At 44.6% G+C, this 16,956-nt stretch overlaps 1 protein-coding gene across 1 annotated transcript in view; it reads left to right on the top strand.

Moving 5' to 3' along the window:
• The window catches only part of Pex14 (peroxisomal biogenesis factor 14), a 158,330-nt gene that overhangs the window by 58,819 nt on the left and 82,555 nt on the right, over positions 1–16,956 (top strand). Inside the window, exon 3 of the mRNA XM_008831716.2 lies at positions 2,883–2,967. Coding sequence (XP_008829938.1) covers positions 2,883–2,967 — 85 coding nt within the window. The remainder of the gene's footprint in view (positions 1–2,882; positions 2,968–16,956) is intronic.

Here is a 16,956-nt window from a genome sequence, read left to right as displayed (position 1 = left end):
AGATCAAGAGGAACATAAACCAGCCTCAAATACACTTTATGTAGATATTTGGCAGTATTATTTTATATGGCTTGAAATTAGTGAATGGAAACTTTAAAAGAAATTGTTCATATTTTTGCAAGTTTGAAGTGTGCCGGGACTTTGTCAAATTCCCGTTAAAATAAATACGTCAATTTCATCTCCCTTCCAAATTCATTTATCTTGCTTTTTTAAAAGGTGTTTTCTACTTTACCTGATGTTTAAATTGGATTCACTCGTTTATGCTGTTCTTTGCTATATCCCCCACGTTCTTCTTAAATGAATTACTAATGACAGAGCACTCCATCACTCCCTCTCTGCAGCCACTTTAAGGAAAGCATGGTGATCTAAACCTTTTAACCTATTAAAGATGATTTTTCCCAATTGAATCAGACCCACCACAGGTGTAATAACTAATCATTTAAACTACACCTGCTATTATGTATTTTTAAGCCATTATGCGTGTTGGATAGATGATAATTCATGTTTATTGCATTGTCCGATGGATCCGTTTTGCCTACACTAGGCTGATTAATGTATTTAAAGAAATAAGAGATGCAATTTTTAAAAAAAAAAAATTGATGGAATGCGCCAAGCACTGCATTGAGTGCACCATTAAACCCATCAGAACTTTGCTCTCTGACCAGAAATGCATATACCAAGGACCGTATTAAAAAAGCAAGGTGAAACCTGTGCATTTTAGTGGTGTGATTCTGCCTTCTTTCTCCGTCATGGGAATTTTTGGAAGGATGCAGGAAGGGCTTCTCTTTGTATGGGTGAATGATGGGAGCTGTGTCGTTCGCATCTGCCCAAGACCTGCTCAGCCAGCCCCATTTCCTGTGACACCTGGTGCACACCACAGCCACAGAGGCTGCTTTGTATGGGTGAATGATGGGAGCTGTGTCGTTCGCATCTGCCCAAGACCTGCTCAGCCCCATTTCCTGTGACACCTGGTGCACACCACAGCCACAGAGGCTGCCACACGATACCAGTACTGTCATTTTCTCCTGTGTGGAAGGTGTATTTTTTTTCTCCAGGTGAACAACAATTACCCCTGTGCCATCTGAGTGGTGCAGATTGGCGTTGACCCCATGGGGCCTGTGGTGTACCTGTCCCTTCTTTTCTGGAGCGCAGGTCTCCCCACTTCTCTTTCCTTCCCCCTTTGTCTTGTGTCTTCTCTTGACTCCATCTCTTTGACATGCTCCTTTTTTTTTTTTCATTTGTGCTGTCCTTCCTCTTGCCCTCTTCCAGTCTCCTCATCAAAGTGCATCTGTATTGTAGATGTTTGTTAGCGTTATCTTGATTATTGTTGTTATTACATTTTTTTAGTGTAAACTGAGGTGGTCTGGTTTAAGGGGTAAGAATTCAGTTTTAGGGTTCTAGAAGTTCCCATGCTGAATTTTCTTTAGTCCTGCGGTCTGTGATGGTGGTCAGTGCTGCTTGCGGTGCTGGGGGCAGATTATCACCCATAGGGAGCTGGGCTTGGCTCTTGAGATCAGTAGCGTCTCACATCACAGGTGACAGGCCCAGATTTAGGAGAGGATGCTATGCCTATTCTTTCAGGAGAAGCCCAGGATAAGCAAGGGCCCACAGAGAAATTATCAGGAGAATAAGAGAACTTCCCCGCCCACCTCCTTTCTGATTTGCCTTAATTTCTTTTGTTCCCTGGAACTCTGGTCTCCAGAGATGATGTGCAACTTGAAGTTAAGTCCTGGTCGTAGCACTTTCTATTTGGTTCTTGGTACAACTATTGCCCTTAGTTTCAGGATGACAGAAAACTTCCTTCTTTTGACCCTTGAGAAGTGTTTCCTTTCAACAACTTACGAGTGAACTGCAAGCCCTGTTAGCCATACTTGTGCCAGGAGACCATATTAGTCTTTTGGTTTTGGTAAGGTGAATAGTGCTGGTCATTCCAAACTTCCCTTTCCTACCTGGAGCAGGTTGGCATGTCGGCACGTTCTACCTGGTAGGACCAGTGTCTGCTGTGGAGAGCAGACAGCGTGTGAACACATGCCTTGTGTGCTCAGTGATACGGAGTTTAATGCCTTCAGCAGTTCCCTTCTGTCCCCTACTTGGCTTATTGGTATATGTGGAGATTTCATCAAATAAAGTTCATTTTGGAGGGAGGGAGGTAATCTACCAGTCTGTCGGTTTTTAACCAGGGAACACAAACTTTGTTGTTTGAAGTCTTATCAGAACTCAGCTCTACTGCATTGGAGGGGCCAGTGTGTGTCTCTTTTACAATCTGCCTCCAGCCCCAGTACACTGCCAGGCTCTGTTCAGGGAGCACAGTCTCTTCCTGCGGTTCCTTGCTGTGTAGTTGGGGAGGCAGCCTGAACATGAGAAGACAGTATAATTATGTCTTCAATTATATGCTACACACTACAGCATTGAAGAACTTAAGAGAACAGGGAGATCAGAGGGCTTGCTTATTTAGGGAGAGCTTTGAGGAGTCAGAACAGGCTATAAAAGGTCTGTGGTGTGTGTGCGTCACGCACGCGCCTGTGTCTGTGTAATGTGTAGAAAGGTAGAGGCGGGAAAGGGAAGCCTTCCAGAGGGAGGGTGTGCATGGCACGAGGCTGGTAACTGAGCATGGTAAGGCAGCGGCTCTCACTGGGAGGACAGGAAAAGCTCAATACAGGTCTGAAAAGCTGGGCCGAGGAGATTAGATTTGATCCACTCAGATACAGGAAGCTAGTGAAGACAGGGAGGAGGCCTAGTCTTACATTTATGTGGATTTCAGAAATAGCTTGTTAGACATTTGATCCCATCAGCATACTCTTTCTGTGGCCCTGGGAACTCAGGATTTTTTCACCTTGAAATTCAGATTATTGAAATTTGCTCTGTTTTATCTCCCCTACCAGATTGCCACAGCAGTGAAGTTCCTACAGAATTCTCGGGTCCGGCAGAGCCCACTTGCAACCAGGAGAGCATTTCTTAAGAAGAAAGGTACAGGTTCCCATGGCTCTGCAGAGGGGCCTGCAGAAAGGGGCTGGAGATGATGGGGCAGGTGGAAACTGTAGTGTGACAGGCTGAGAACTGGGGCCACCCACGGCCCTCCACTTGTGTATGGGTGGGAGGTTGGGGTGCGGTGCCCATCCCTCCCAAAAGGAATGCAGGCTTCTTTCCTAACGATGGAGTAGAGAGATTACAGGATTTGGATAATTAAGCACCAGATACAAGGCCAAGGGCACCATGGCACAGTCAGCATTCAATAGCCAAATTGGCCCATTGGGTAACACTGTGGGGGATTCCTGCTTTCTGGCTGGTCTGTCAGCAACCGTGACTCTAGAATAACGGCTTTGGGCTAGGAAGCGAATTGCTTCCCTGAGAGCCAGAGAGATGCAAAGGACAGGGGAAACGAGATGAATAAACAAGGTCACAATAAGGTCAAGCCAGGGGTCAGTTGGATTTACAGATTGAAGTGGTAAATTACTGGTTTTATGGTATTTCTGTAATCAGGGATAAAACAGATCCTGACAAATGCAATATTGTTTGAAGCAGGCGAAGTCCATTCTGGTGTTTTGGAATTTCGTATTTCTTTCTTTTTCTTTCCCCCTTCCTTCCTTCCTTCCTTCCTTCCTTCCTTCCTTCCTTCCTTCCTTCCTTCCTTCTTTTTGTTTGTAAAATGAAAACGACTATTCAACCTTAAAAGAAACTGGACTTTTCATTCTTAGGACATTTAATTTTCTAGATATCTAGGAAGATGTTTAAAGGTTTTAATATAACACAGGGGAGGGGGTTGTGAGTTTTCTTTACCTCAAAACAAAACCTTTTTTTTCTTTAAAATCTGGAATGTTGGCTTTCAAAATCTGGTGTTCCTGTCTTTTTTCTTTTTCTTTTCTTTTTTTTTTTTTTTTTTGAGACAGGGTCTCCCCGTAGTCCCAGCTGACCTGGAATGCACTATGTAGACCAGGCTGGCCTTGAATTCACCTCGATCCGCCTGCCTCTTCCTCCTGATGCCCACCTTCGTCATTTTTTTTTGGAACAGATCACGATGTAATCTTTGGGTGGCAATTCCTAGAGTGCATCTGTGGCATCCCACGGAAGCAGTGCTCCAGGGCCATGCTACTTGTACCCAGTGGTTCCAGGGCCTCTGTCACAGGGTTGCTTGTAACAAGCCCACACATTTTACACACGGCAGCTGCTTAGCAGCAGCCCCAAGGCCAGATCCTCATGAGGAGGTTGTGAGGGGTGCTGTGTGTATGCATGCTGGCTGGCTGCGTGGTGCTTGCCCCCATCATTAGGAGATTATTAGAATTTGGAGTGTGTTGGCCAGCCTCTCCACTCCACAAGCATCATGCCATAAAAGAGTTTTTTCTTCAAATATGTATACCTATGGGGAGTAATTAATCATAAAAGCTTGGGGATTTCAGCTCTCATCAAAGCATTGAAGCAGGGGAAAGCTGAGCCTAAAAGCTGAGCTGATTACCCAGGGTAACCTGAGACAAAATCTATGGTTGCCGAGAGATCCTTAGCCCAGTATATTGTGCAGTATTATAACTGTCTGATCTTCTCTTCCACCGACAATGACCAGTTAGTCCTCATTTTCTCTCAAACGCAGCTGGGTTAGAATTTCATTTGCAGAAGGTATTTAGAGCAATTTAGAGACAAATGTCTCTGGTGTTTGCTCGGCACTTCCCCACCGCAGGCTTTGCTGAGCAGTTTTAGTATCAAGAGCTCCATCTAATCTGTTTAATTTTAATAAATCCCTGACTGGGAGAGGGAGAGAAAGAGAGAGAGAGAGAGAATGAGGAAAACTCTGGACCAAATAATACTTCTTTTGAGTCACTTGGCTCCTAACTACTAAAGCGGGAACTATTGTACGCATTTATGATTTGTTGCTCTTTTTTTTTTTTTTTTTTTTTTAAAAAAAAAAGAAACCCAACTGAGTAATTAGTGAGCTCACCAAGAGGGAGCATCTTCTCTGTGCCAAGCCCTATCTCCCCACTGGGAGTTCACTGAGAAACAGAAAAGGCAAAGACCCTGTCCTCGTAGAGCTTCTGTTCCCATGGGGTGGGAACTGGTGATGGTACGTCCATTGAACAAATGGAAATGGGATGTCAGGTGGCAGATGCCACGGAGAAGACGAAACAGGGTGCTTGGGAGAGCTGTGCCAGGCCTGTGGGTGGACTACAGGGTGTCATGTACACAGAGATGTGGAAGAGATGAGTATTTGCTGGTAGAGTGGACTTTAGGTTAAAGTCTTTGGAACTCTGGGCATTGGGAACTAGGAGAGGCTACCCAAGTCTTCTTGCTCTACAGAGAACCACACTAGTTTACCCTGTACTTAAGCCCGGAATCACTGAAGCTAATCACCCATCTCCATTATCCTTAAAATGCTGCTTCAGTTGGTAATTATCCATTTCTGAGTTGAATCCCAATAGGGTAAGTTCTGGCAGGACCTTTTCTGGGCAGAAAATTCCAAGGTTTGATTGGCGTCTAGGGAAGAAAAGCCCCTTCGTGGATTTAAACTTCACTTTTTTAATTTCCGCTATTCCTTGGGTCAGGCTTACATGATCAGCATGCTTGGCACCATCTCTGATGGGGACAGCGAGGAGCATCTACCCATCCGTCACGGTAGCTGCAGAAGCAGAGAGTTGACTTGCTGGTTGCTGAGCTGGAGGGGAGGGACCACGGATGGCCCTGGCACCCTCACTCTTGGTCTCCCTGCATGGTCTGCAATGGGGGCTTGGGGCGCTGGCTTTGGGAGAGCGCTCATCTACTGTAGGCTTGGCTTTTCCTAGCAAATGTCACTTCAGGGAATTGTAGTGGAGCACTGACTTGAATTATAATCTTGACTTTCTCTCTTTTTTTTTTAATAAACATCTCTTTCCTGAAAAGGCAAATCTAATTTTGTTTTTCTTTTAATATTATTTAATATTTAATATAGAAATTGAGGTCCCTGTAGTACATGTCAGTTCGGTGGAAAATGAGGGTTACTTTAGGCACATCAGCTGAGTTTGTTTTATTGTGAAACCACAGCCCCGACTTGGGGCTGCATCCTGCCTCTGATACTGACAGGTTAAGTGTTGGCTCTGTGATGGGGGTGACAGGGGAGTGGACGGGGGAATGAATGGGTGAGCATCGACTTCAGGGGTTTGTCTTGTTTGGTGCTTTTGTTTTCTGTTTGAGATCTCTTTTAGATGCTTTAAAGTCTGAATATGGAGTCATTAATGAGAAACATGAAGTTATTAGAATCATTTATCATTTTCTTTGAAGTTTGTGCTGCCATTTTGTGTAATTTACAGTGTTTCTTCCTTTTATCAGGATTTTTTGAGGGGGGAATGAAAGAGAAAAGCAACTGTTTACCTTCAGAATATTAGAATGAGTGTTTTTGTCTCGTGTCCAGCCACTTGATTGTGCAGACGACACATCCACTGTGGCGTCAGCCACATATGACATAGTTAGTCTGTGTGGGGTTTAGGCCCTCATAGGCCTGCTCTCTGTAGGAGCTTTTCTTGACAGGCAGGCAAGTGATATATGGGACTTTCGGTAGCTGCAGTCCAGGATGCCAGAGGCCCTTGAAAACAGTGACAGAAGCAGTCCAGAAAGTTAGAGGATTGGAGGTCACTGTTCATAGGCTGGTGTTGATTTGACACCCTCTCCAGTCACAGAACGTAAGATGTAGGAGGCAGTCTACCTCCTGATGTGCTCTGCAGGCCGAGTACCAGGTGGGCAAGCATGATGCCTGTGCCTGGGAGAAGGAAGAAGTGGGGCAGAGTTGTCAGTTGACCACCCTAATGTCTCTCCAAACCAAGCTTCTAGAAACAGATAGCTGCCAAGTTTTTCTGCATGATCCTGTGTAGTTGGCCAGGGTGCTGCTGCCTGACATATCCTGTGCCCTTCTCAAGTGTGTCAGTAAAGGGATTTTTTTCTCTTCCATTCAGTAAGTAGTCCTGGGTAGGGGAGGTAATAAACCAAGGAAGCACACCACCGTACTCCCTTACCCTCTGCTCCTGGATGCTGAACCCTCATAGCAAAGCATTCCTTGGAGAAATGAACTTGAAGAAGAAACCTGATGGTTTCAGTCTTGACCTTGGTTGTAGGTTAGAGGTGAAGGGCTTCTCTCACTGGAGTCTTTTAAGGGGGAGTAAATTCTAACACAGATTTCAGTTTAATTCGGAAGCACACCACCGTACTCCCTTACCCTCTGCTCCTGGATGCTGAACCCTCATAGCAAAGCATTCCTTGGAGAAATGAACTTGAAGAAGAAACCTGATGGTTTCAGTCTTGACCTTGGTTGTAGGTTAGAGGTGAAGGGCTTCTCTCACTGGAGTCTTTTAAGGGGGAGTAAATTCTAACACAGATTTCAGTTTAATTCTCTTTTATTACTTTTTTTTTTTTTTATCATTTACGTCCATTTCATGAGGTAGTTTGCATGTCCTTGAATGGAATCTCGTTACCATGAAAGCTTTTTTAGCATTGATTTCATAACAGTCTTAATTTAATAGCTCCGTCATTACTGAGAAGCTCTGGGAGTGGGGCCCTGGCTTTCCAGGTCACTGACCTTTTAATTACAAACCTTGTTCTGATGGCCAGGTTATCGACTGGACAGCTCCCAGCTTGTGCCCCTAGGATGAAAACGAAAATAACTGTTTCCTCCCCCATCTCCAGGAAAAAAAAGTAACCTCTTGTGTTTCTAAAATTAATTTTCTCCCTCAGCTTTACTTTATAATTAATTCTTTAATGTGTCTTAGTGAAACCAGAAGTCTTTTTATAGTGCTTTTGTTCCTAGAGCCTAGGGTCCAGCAGATAGCTTGGGGGCAGGGGGTAGACATCTTGCCAACACCACCCCTTGCTTGACTGTGGCTGAGCTGGAAAGGGCAGTGTTGACCCTGTGAGGGGCTGTCTGGCCCTTCTGAGTCTTTGTTTGTGAGACATGGATTATAGTGTCAAGACTGAGATCCGTTCCTGTGTTTGCCAGAGTAATTGAACCTAGGACATTATGGACATTTTTAAAGCTTTCCCTGCTTTGAGAAAAGAAGAGTGTTTCTCTCTCTTGCTCTCTCTTGCTCTCATTTTTTTGCCCTTGTTCGCTTGCTCTCTCGCTCTGTGCTTGGACATTTACCCAGGGCCTTGGGCATGTCAGGCAGGAACTCTGTCACTGAGTCACATGTGCAGGCCTGGCTGAGGCTGCTGCTGCTTCCTAGAAGAAGTAAGCATGCCACTCCCTGTCTGCACGGCTGGGCAGGAACAGGTGGTCCAGGCTCTCTGTCACTGAATGTGATGATGAATGACCCAACAGTAGACAAGGAGCAGGCAGCTCCGGTTTGCCCAGCAGGTTCACCAGATTCCTGTGTGGTGGAGAGCCCCGAGTCCTGGTCAGATAGTAAAAGCCACCAAGAAAGACAAAAAGGGCATCTTTAGAGCTGAGGAAGATGATGGCATGGTGAGAAGAGGCCACTGGCACTGGGCCCCCAAGTCCAGATTGCAGTAGGTTGCGTCTAATTCTCGCACTGCTCCTTTTACTCTGGGCGCTGCCCTGCATGGCGATGGTGCGCAAGCCTCTGGGAGTGGGGGCTGTGCCCTGTGGGTAAGGAGGGGCTGGACCGGAGCAGACTGGGCCCTGTGGCAGCCCAGTGCTTGTACCTGAGAATGATTGAGCATCTCCATCCATCTGTTGTGCATGGACCATCTTCCTTCCCCGCCAGTCTTGCATCTGCATATCCGTCACCTGCTGTTCTGAACCAGCCTATTCATCACATTGACTGGTTCCCCCACATCAATTTTCCTGCCCTCCTTATTATCCAAACTTGTCTTGGACTCCACACTTTTTCTTTCTCAGCATCCAGGAGAGGCCTATAGCAGCTACAGCAGCTTCATGTGGGAAATAGATGTGCTGTGGCGAACCATTCACAGGGACCCAGTAGTGCTTGCTGCCTCGAAGGGAGAGCTCTGTGGGTTCCCACACAGGAGCTTGCCAGTGACTTTCTGGAAAAGGAGGGGTGGTTCTCTCTTAAACTGTGCCTGCAGCACTATTAGAAAGATAGAACGACTGTATCTATCGACACTGCCATGTGTCCTGTGTTACTAAACATTGTTACTTTTTTTACTTCTTGGAAAGGAAAGATACCTGCTATTAAAAATTTAGTCAAGAGTAGGCATACACACAGTAACTACAATAAGTAAAAAAATTTTAAATTAAAATTTTAGTCAGGCCAGATGTGGTGGCGTGTGCCTGTCATCCTAGCACTTAGTATTTGAGAGAGATGGAGGCAGTGGTATCAGAATTTCAAAGTCGGGGGCTGGAGATGGCTCAGTGTTTAAGAGCACTGACTGTTCTTCCAGAGGACCTGGGTTCGATCCCCAGTACCCACATGACAGCTAACAACCATCCATAACTCCAGTTCCAGGGGATCAGATGCCCTCTTCTGACTTCTGTGGGCATTGCACAACATGGGTGCACTTACAGACATGCAAGCAATACACTCATACACATAAAATAAAAATAACAAAATATTTAAACAAAAAAAGTTCAGTGTCACCCTCCACTACAATAGGGTATTTGAGACCAGCCTGGGCTACATGAAGCCTTGTCTCAAAAACAAACATCCATACAGCAGAGAGGATCAGCCGTACAAAAGCAACTTCGCCCTCCCCTCCAACATTAACTCTTAAATACAATGGTTGCATGTTGCATTTCCGACTTTTAATTGGCTGTATATCTTGATGTATGGTTCATGTGGATTTGCTTTACCCTTGTCTTTTGCTGTATAATATACCATTATGTGCATGCACCATACTTTTTAAATCATGCTCAAGTTTGTATTTTGGTCCTTAATTCTGTCTTTTGCTGTTTTTAATAATGCCCAAGTGAATATTGTTTTATATACATTGTTGAACATGTGTTGCGTTAAAATAAGAGCCTTTTTGTGTGTGGTGAGCAGGGTAAGGGGATATTTTTCCTTCTTAAAATTTCTAAGTTTTATAGGAAATGAGATTAAATGATTTTCTAATAGAAATATAAGTGTACATAGAAACATTTTTATTATTCTGTAATGGTTTTGCTCTGTAGCTCAGGATGCCCTAGAACTCTCTTTGTAGCTCAGGCTAGTCTCAAATGTATGATTGTCCTGCCTCTAGCTTCCAAGTGCTAGGATTGCAGGTATGAGCCACTTCACCTGGCTTTAAAAAATTTAGAGAAAAAAACCAGTGTAATACATTGCGGTTAACACTCAGCACAGATTTGGATTCTGAGGGATGTTCTGATCTTTGAGTACCTGAGTAACATTTTCTTTCTAAAAGATTCTCCCTCATCCCTCTCTTTTTAGATGAATAGGTTCATACTTTTAATTAATCTGTTTATGCGTGCATGCATATATGTATGTATGTATGTTACATGACCCAGGCTGGCCTTGAACTCCTGACTATACAAGCTGTTCTCCTGTCAGCCTCCCAAGTAGCTGGGACTACAAATGTGTGCTACCACACCAGCCTTATAAATTTAACTTGATTCAAAGTAGATGTTCAGTAATCAGAAAACTTCGGAAACTCAAAGGATAGGATCTGTTTTCAAATGAAGTATGTGTATGTAGCCTCGTTTTCTTCTGTTGTGATCAGATGTTTCATGGGATGTAGGGCAGTCTTATTCAGTGCCTGCTGTTTGAGAGTGTTTTAGGCACAACATGAAAGAATGATGAAGTGCCTGTTTTTGTAGTAGTGGAAGCTCATTAGAAGGAGAGGGACTGCATGCAGACTGCTTACCCATTATGTGCATGGCCATCATGGTTGGAAGTCAACAGAGTCAGACTGGGTCAAGACTGCAATGTAACACTCAGCTGAGCTCCTCAAGTGCCTGGATCTTATTCTATTTTTCCCAGCATCCTCAGTGCCTGACCTAGCCAGACCTCAAGTCTGATGAGTGGATGAAAGCCTACAATTAGAAGACACCTGGAGAATTCAATTTTTTTTTTTTTTTTGAGACAGGGTCTTCCTGTAGCCCCAGCTGGCCTAGAACTCACAGAGATCTACCTGTCTCTGCCTCCTGAGTGCTGAGATTAAAGGAAAGCACTAGCAGGTCCAGCATTTTTTAAAGTTACAATGTATTTGTCTCACTCTAGTAATGTAGTTTCACAGTTGCTAATCTTTACGTTATTTATTGCCAATAAGAGTGCAGTGTTTCTATAGGTGTTTTGTTTTTAGCCTTATACTATCCAATCAGGACCCTCTTGGTAGTTACTGGGGTCATCAAAGCTCAGGTTTGATTTTGGCGTGGAAAGAGGCCCAGGACTTCGGCAGAGAAGAGTCGACAGGATATCATTAGTTAGGGGAAGGCTCCTGCAAGGTCATGTGCAGTTAGCAAGATTGGCCCTCAGGGTCTGTAAGCAAGAAAAGAAGTGAGTTTGATGGGATAGGCTGCAAGAGCGGAGCCTCCAGGAAAACCCTATACTGTATATAGGATGAAGAGACTTCTTGAGCCAATTGGGATCTACAAAACTGTTTAGGGAAGTTCTGGCTTCTGTGCTTAAATTAAGGTGGCCTGGTAGCAGTGAACTGGCCCCGGAAAGGGCTTACTGAGTCCATTGTGAGTCAGAGATCTAGGCTAAGATGGTGGCAGTAGACATGAACAGAAATGACAAGTCACTTTGTTCTGAGGCAGGGTCTTGCTGTGCAGCTGAGGCTGGCTTCGTGCTCTCCATCTTCCTGCCCTAGACTCTCAAGCACTGGGATTATAGGCATACACTACAACCTCTGGCTAGAATTGTTTTTGTAGGGGACTCATACAGTGTTTACTCTTTTTCAGTGTATGTGTGACTTTTTCACTCAGTGGAATTGTTTTGAGATTTTTAGGTTAGTTGTATAGGTAGTTGTATGACTATGCTGTAATTTATTTACCTGCTCATCTATTAGATGATTTCTAGTTTGGGGATATTAAAAATAAAACTGATATAAATACTCCTGGGTAAGACTTCGTAGGGCTGTATAATTTTGTTTGATCTTGGTTAAGTACCGAGGGGTAAAATGACTAGATCTGTGGTTGGAGTATGTTTAGCTCTCTCTCTGTGTGTGATATATGTATCTAATGTGTATATATGTGTGTTCATGTGTGTGAGTGTGGGTGTAAGTCTGCCATAGCACACATGTGGAGGTCAAAGGGATAACCTTGGATGTTGGTCCTCGCCTGCCACCTTGTTTTAAACAGGGTGTCTTGTTCACTATTGTGCATAGTTGGCTGGCTGCCGCAGGCTTCCAGAGATTCTTCTGCTTCTGCCTCCCATCTCACTGCAGGAGTGCTGGGATGATGGAGGTGTGCCACCATGCCCTGGGACAGGGGTTTCAGGCTGGCACTTTACTCACTGAGCCATCTCCCCAGTCTGAGTGTGGGACCCCCCCCCCCGGCCCCTGTGTTTTAATGTGTGTGCATGCAACATGCCTCAATGTGCATGCTGAAGTCAGAGGACAATGCCTTGGAGTCAGTTCTCTTCTACCATGTATGTGGGTCCTGGGGGTTGAACTCAGGCTTGGTGGCTTGCAAGTGGTTGTAGTGTTTTACATTCTCACCAGTCATGACTGTGTCAACATTTTGAATATGGAAAACAGGACGATGCAGGCATCAAATTGCCCACTTAGTAAAACTACATGGAGGCAGTTTCACAAGTGACTAAACAATAGGTCATGTGTGAGAAACTTCATCTTGGGAGGCAATAGTGTCTGACCTGCCTGGATTCAAACCCCAGCCTCACTGGCTGTCTGGTATTGCATTAAATACTTAACCACCATGTTTTGGTTTCTTTATCTGTAAATGAGGTTAATGATGGTACCTATTGTAAAAGATTGTTGCCAGAATTAAGTGAAAATAATATGAAAAGTGCTTAGCAAATGCCTCCCTCTAAGATGAAGGCTTGATTGATGGCAGTAGTGATCAATAGTATATATCCTTTAGAAAATGTGTTCTTTTTTCATGGAGAGTTTTTTTAAGTTAGCATTCACAGTAATGGATTTCATTATGGCATTTTCATACTTATATGCCATTACACTTGGTTCTTCTTCCTCCCTGCCCAATGCCCTCAGATAAGTTCTTAATGGGCTGCAGCAGCCCTCACTTACCTGTAGTCTTGCTCTCTGTGGTTTCAGTTATTTGCAGTCCATCTTGGTTTGAAAATATTAAAAAGAAAATTTCCAGAAATAAACAGTTCATCAGCTTTAAACTATGTGCCATCTGAGCAGTGTGATGAGATCCCCAACTGTTCTGCTCTGTCCTCCCTGGGACATGAATCACCCCTCTGTCCAGTGGGTCCATCTGTCTATCCTCCCATCAGTTGGCCACCTAGTGTCTGTCTCAGTTACCAGGTTGTCACGGGATCTTAGTGCCTGTGTCCAGGTCATCCTCAATGTGGTGCAGCACCACTCTGTTCACTTTCTCATGTTCCTGTGGGCATTGTATCTCCCCCACCCCACCCTGTCATTGCAGGAAGGGTGAGCAGGTACAGTGGGATATTTGGGGGTAGGGCGATAAGAGGAGACCACAGTTACATGACATTACAGTATACTGCTGTAGCTGTTCTACTTTATTGTTAGTTGTTAATCTCTTACTGTGCCTACTTTATTAACTGAACTTTGTCACAGTTGTATGTGTATAGGAATCAGCAGTTTATATAGACTTCATCTGTACAGGCATCTACTGGAGGTGTTGGTACAAATTCCTCACAGGTAAGGGGAGCTGTTGTAGTATTAGTACTGAACTATTGTAATATTAGGGTAGAAGGGAGGTCAGAAGAGGGTGTTGGAGTCTCCTAAAACTGGAGGTACAGATGGTTGTCAGCCGCCATGTGGGTGTTGGGAATTGAACCCGGGTCCTCTGCAAGAGCAGCCAGTGCTCTTAACTGCTGAGCCAGCTCTCTAGCCCCTGACTTGTTGGTATTGTAGCAGTTGGTGTAATAGGAACCTCTAGGAGTTTAGAGCAGATAGAGATCTAAACAGATGGTTGGAGCTTATACAATTACTGAAAGGTCTGGGGTGTGTCTCAGTTGGTAGAGTGTCTGCCTAGCATGCATGAAGCTATGAGTTTGAGCCTCAGCATAGTATAAAGCTGGGTCTGGTGGCTCATGCACAAACACACACACACACTCATAATTTCAAAAAGAAAGAAATCTTAAACAAAACAGAATCTTATTGCCATGCCTAGCCTCCAGCCTCCAGTTTCATAGGCATCCAGAGGCAGTTTTAACATGTGGAAGCCAAGTTCACATTCTAAGGGGCACCTGTAATCCCAGCACTGGGGAGGTGGAGGATCAGAAGTTCAAGGTCATTCTTGGCTACACAGTGAGTTTGAGGCCCTGGGTGATAGCTCAGTGAGTAAGAGCACTTTCAAATCCTCAGCATCCGCATAAAAAGCCAGGCATGGCTGCATATGCCTGTAACTAGCATTAGGAGAAAGAAGCTCCTGAGAGCTCACTGGCCATCCATCCAGGCCAAAAGTTCAGAGAGCGACCTTACCTCAGGACAGTAAAGCAAAGGCCAGTGGAGGAGGACACACAGTCCTGCTCTGGGCTTCTCATGTGCATGCATAGGCACGTGTCCTTGCACATTCCCAGACATGCAACACAATACATACACACACACACACACACACACACACACACACACACACACACACACATACACAAACAAAGCTGGAGTTAACTTGCTGGGTGTTGCTGCTGCTGTCTGGATTGGGCAGTGGGATTGGGAGGCTGCACTGGTGTGGTTGAATTCATGAGGACACCCTCCAGGCTGTGATTCACCAAGAGTGCTGCTGCCACTCCCAAGCGTCTCATATATCATTCCAAGTGACACACACAAAAGCAGTGACAGGACCTTAGAATGTGAACATGGCTTCTACCTGTTAAAATTGCCTGTTGACCCCTATGAAGCTGGAGGCTGGGCACTGCAATAGGAAACTTGAGTGTTTTTTTAGATTTATTTCATTTATTTATTTAATATATATATTTTTTATTTTATGTGTATGAGTGTATTGCTTGCATATATGTGAGTGCACCTGTGTCATGCAATGCCACAAAGTCTGAAGAGGACGTCAGATCCCCTGGAACTGGAGTTATGGACAGTTGTTAGCCGCCATGTGGGTGCTGGGATTTGAACCCGGGTCTTCCTCAAGAACAGCCAGTGTTCTTAACTGCTGAGCCGCCATCTTTCCAGCCCATTATTTTTTAACTATGAGTATGTATGTGCCTGTGTGTGGGTTTGTGCATGTGAGAGCAAGTGCCTATGGTGGCCAGAAATGGGCATTAGATCCCCTGGAGCTGGAGTTACAGGGGATTGTGTGCCACCTAATGTGGGTGCCACCACATTGGGTCTTCTGCAAGAACAGATGTGCTCTTGACCACCCAGCTGCCTCTCCAGCCCTTGAGGTTTGTTGTTTGCTTTGTTTTCAGTTTTGAGACAGGGTTTCACTATGTCATCCACTCTGGCCTCAAGCTGGTGGTCCTTCCTCAGCCTCCCAGCTGCTGTGATTGGAGGCATGCCTTTATGCCTAGCTGAGTCTTGGTGTTTCTGATATCTTCCTCACCCATCTGCTGTTTGTAATAATCAAAACCAGCAGACAGTGGATGGGACCATGACTCAATGGGTAAAGTGCTTGAATTCAAATTTCCAGTACCCATGTCAAAAGCGGGGTGAGGAGGCGCAGGTCTAATAACTCCAGCACTAGGGGAGGGGAGAAGGGGTGGGGACAGGCAGGTGACAGGACTTGCTGGCCAGCCTGTCTAGCTGAAATGGTGAGTTCCAGGTTCAGTGAAAAAATAGGGTGGAAAAACAGTTGAAGAAGCCGATGTCAGCCTCTGGCCTCCACATGTGCTCATAGCAGCATACGCCACACATAGGCAGCGGCAGCAAAGATGGTCATTTGCCCTATTTCTACTTGCAGAGCACCTATGGATACATTTCATTGAGGGAACTCCATTCTTATTCTCACCCTTACTCTTGTCCAGCCACCAAGGAGACTGGACAGTGTGATTTTGAGCATGCCAGCCTATGTGATAAAGACACACTTGGGAGAGGCAGGAATGGACCCCAAGTTGTAGCCGAAGACTCCAAATGAGAAAAAGCATTCACAAACAAAACACAAGCCCATTTATACCACAAGCCTCTTGCTTATAGAAGTCTTAGCTTGGGATTTTCAAAGTCTTTTAGATGTACAGCCTCTAAGAGGCAGGAAGGATTACATTCAGCATGGAGCAGTTGTGTGCATGTATGAGAAGCGAACCTTTTCAGTCGATTATCTTTTGAGAAGATCTGATCTGGGCCTTTAAATAATGAACACCCAGTTTGTTAGAGAGAGAAAAATTTATGTGATCTGTGTTGCTGCTGACTTTCGGAGATGTTTATAACAAAGTTTGTCACACTTACCTGGCCTCACTCATGGAAGGGAGTCTTTTAAGGCAACATATCTGCTAAGAGGAGACGGGAGTTCTATTATGGGACTTCATAATGTGTGGTTTTATTGGAACTGTTAAAAAGTATTGAAAGCAAGGGATTTTGAAATTTAACGAAAGTTTACCATAAGGCAATCTCTACTGAAAATATGGTGATTGGACTGTAATTAGATTTAAAAATAACTTTGGATAGTATTCATTAATTTACCAATCCATTGTTATAGTTAATTTTTTTTTTTCCTTGTCTTTTTGAGACAGAGTCTCCTTACAGCCCCAGCTGGCCTGGAACTTACTATGTAGACCAGGCTGGCCTTGAACTCACAAAGGTCCACCTGCCTCCTGTAGTGCTGGGATTAAAGGCATGCACCATCACCACGTCTGGCCTACAGTCAATGTTTTTGAGCCTGTGCCTTATAAAAATCAAAGTGTGTCTTTTGGAGTGGGAGCTTGTGCATATTCTGGTGTCTGGGAAGCGTATGAGCACATGCCTTGGTTTTAGTTTTTTTTTTTTTTTTTTTTGGGGTTTCCTGGGTTTTTTCTTCACCCTTTTTTTTTTTCCCTTTTT

The sequence above is a fragment of the Nannospalax galili genome, unplaced genomic scaffold (genome assembly GCF_000622305.1).
Source record: "Nannospalax galili isolate Female #2095 unplaced genomic scaffold, S.galili_v1.0 scaffold870, whole genome shotgun sequence".
NCBI classification, from domain to species: Eukaryota; Metazoa; Chordata; class Mammalia; order Rodentia; family Spalacidae; genus Nannospalax; species Nannospalax galili.
Note: the sequence above shows the minus strand (reverse complement) of the source record. Positions and strands in the feature narration are given on the sequence as shown.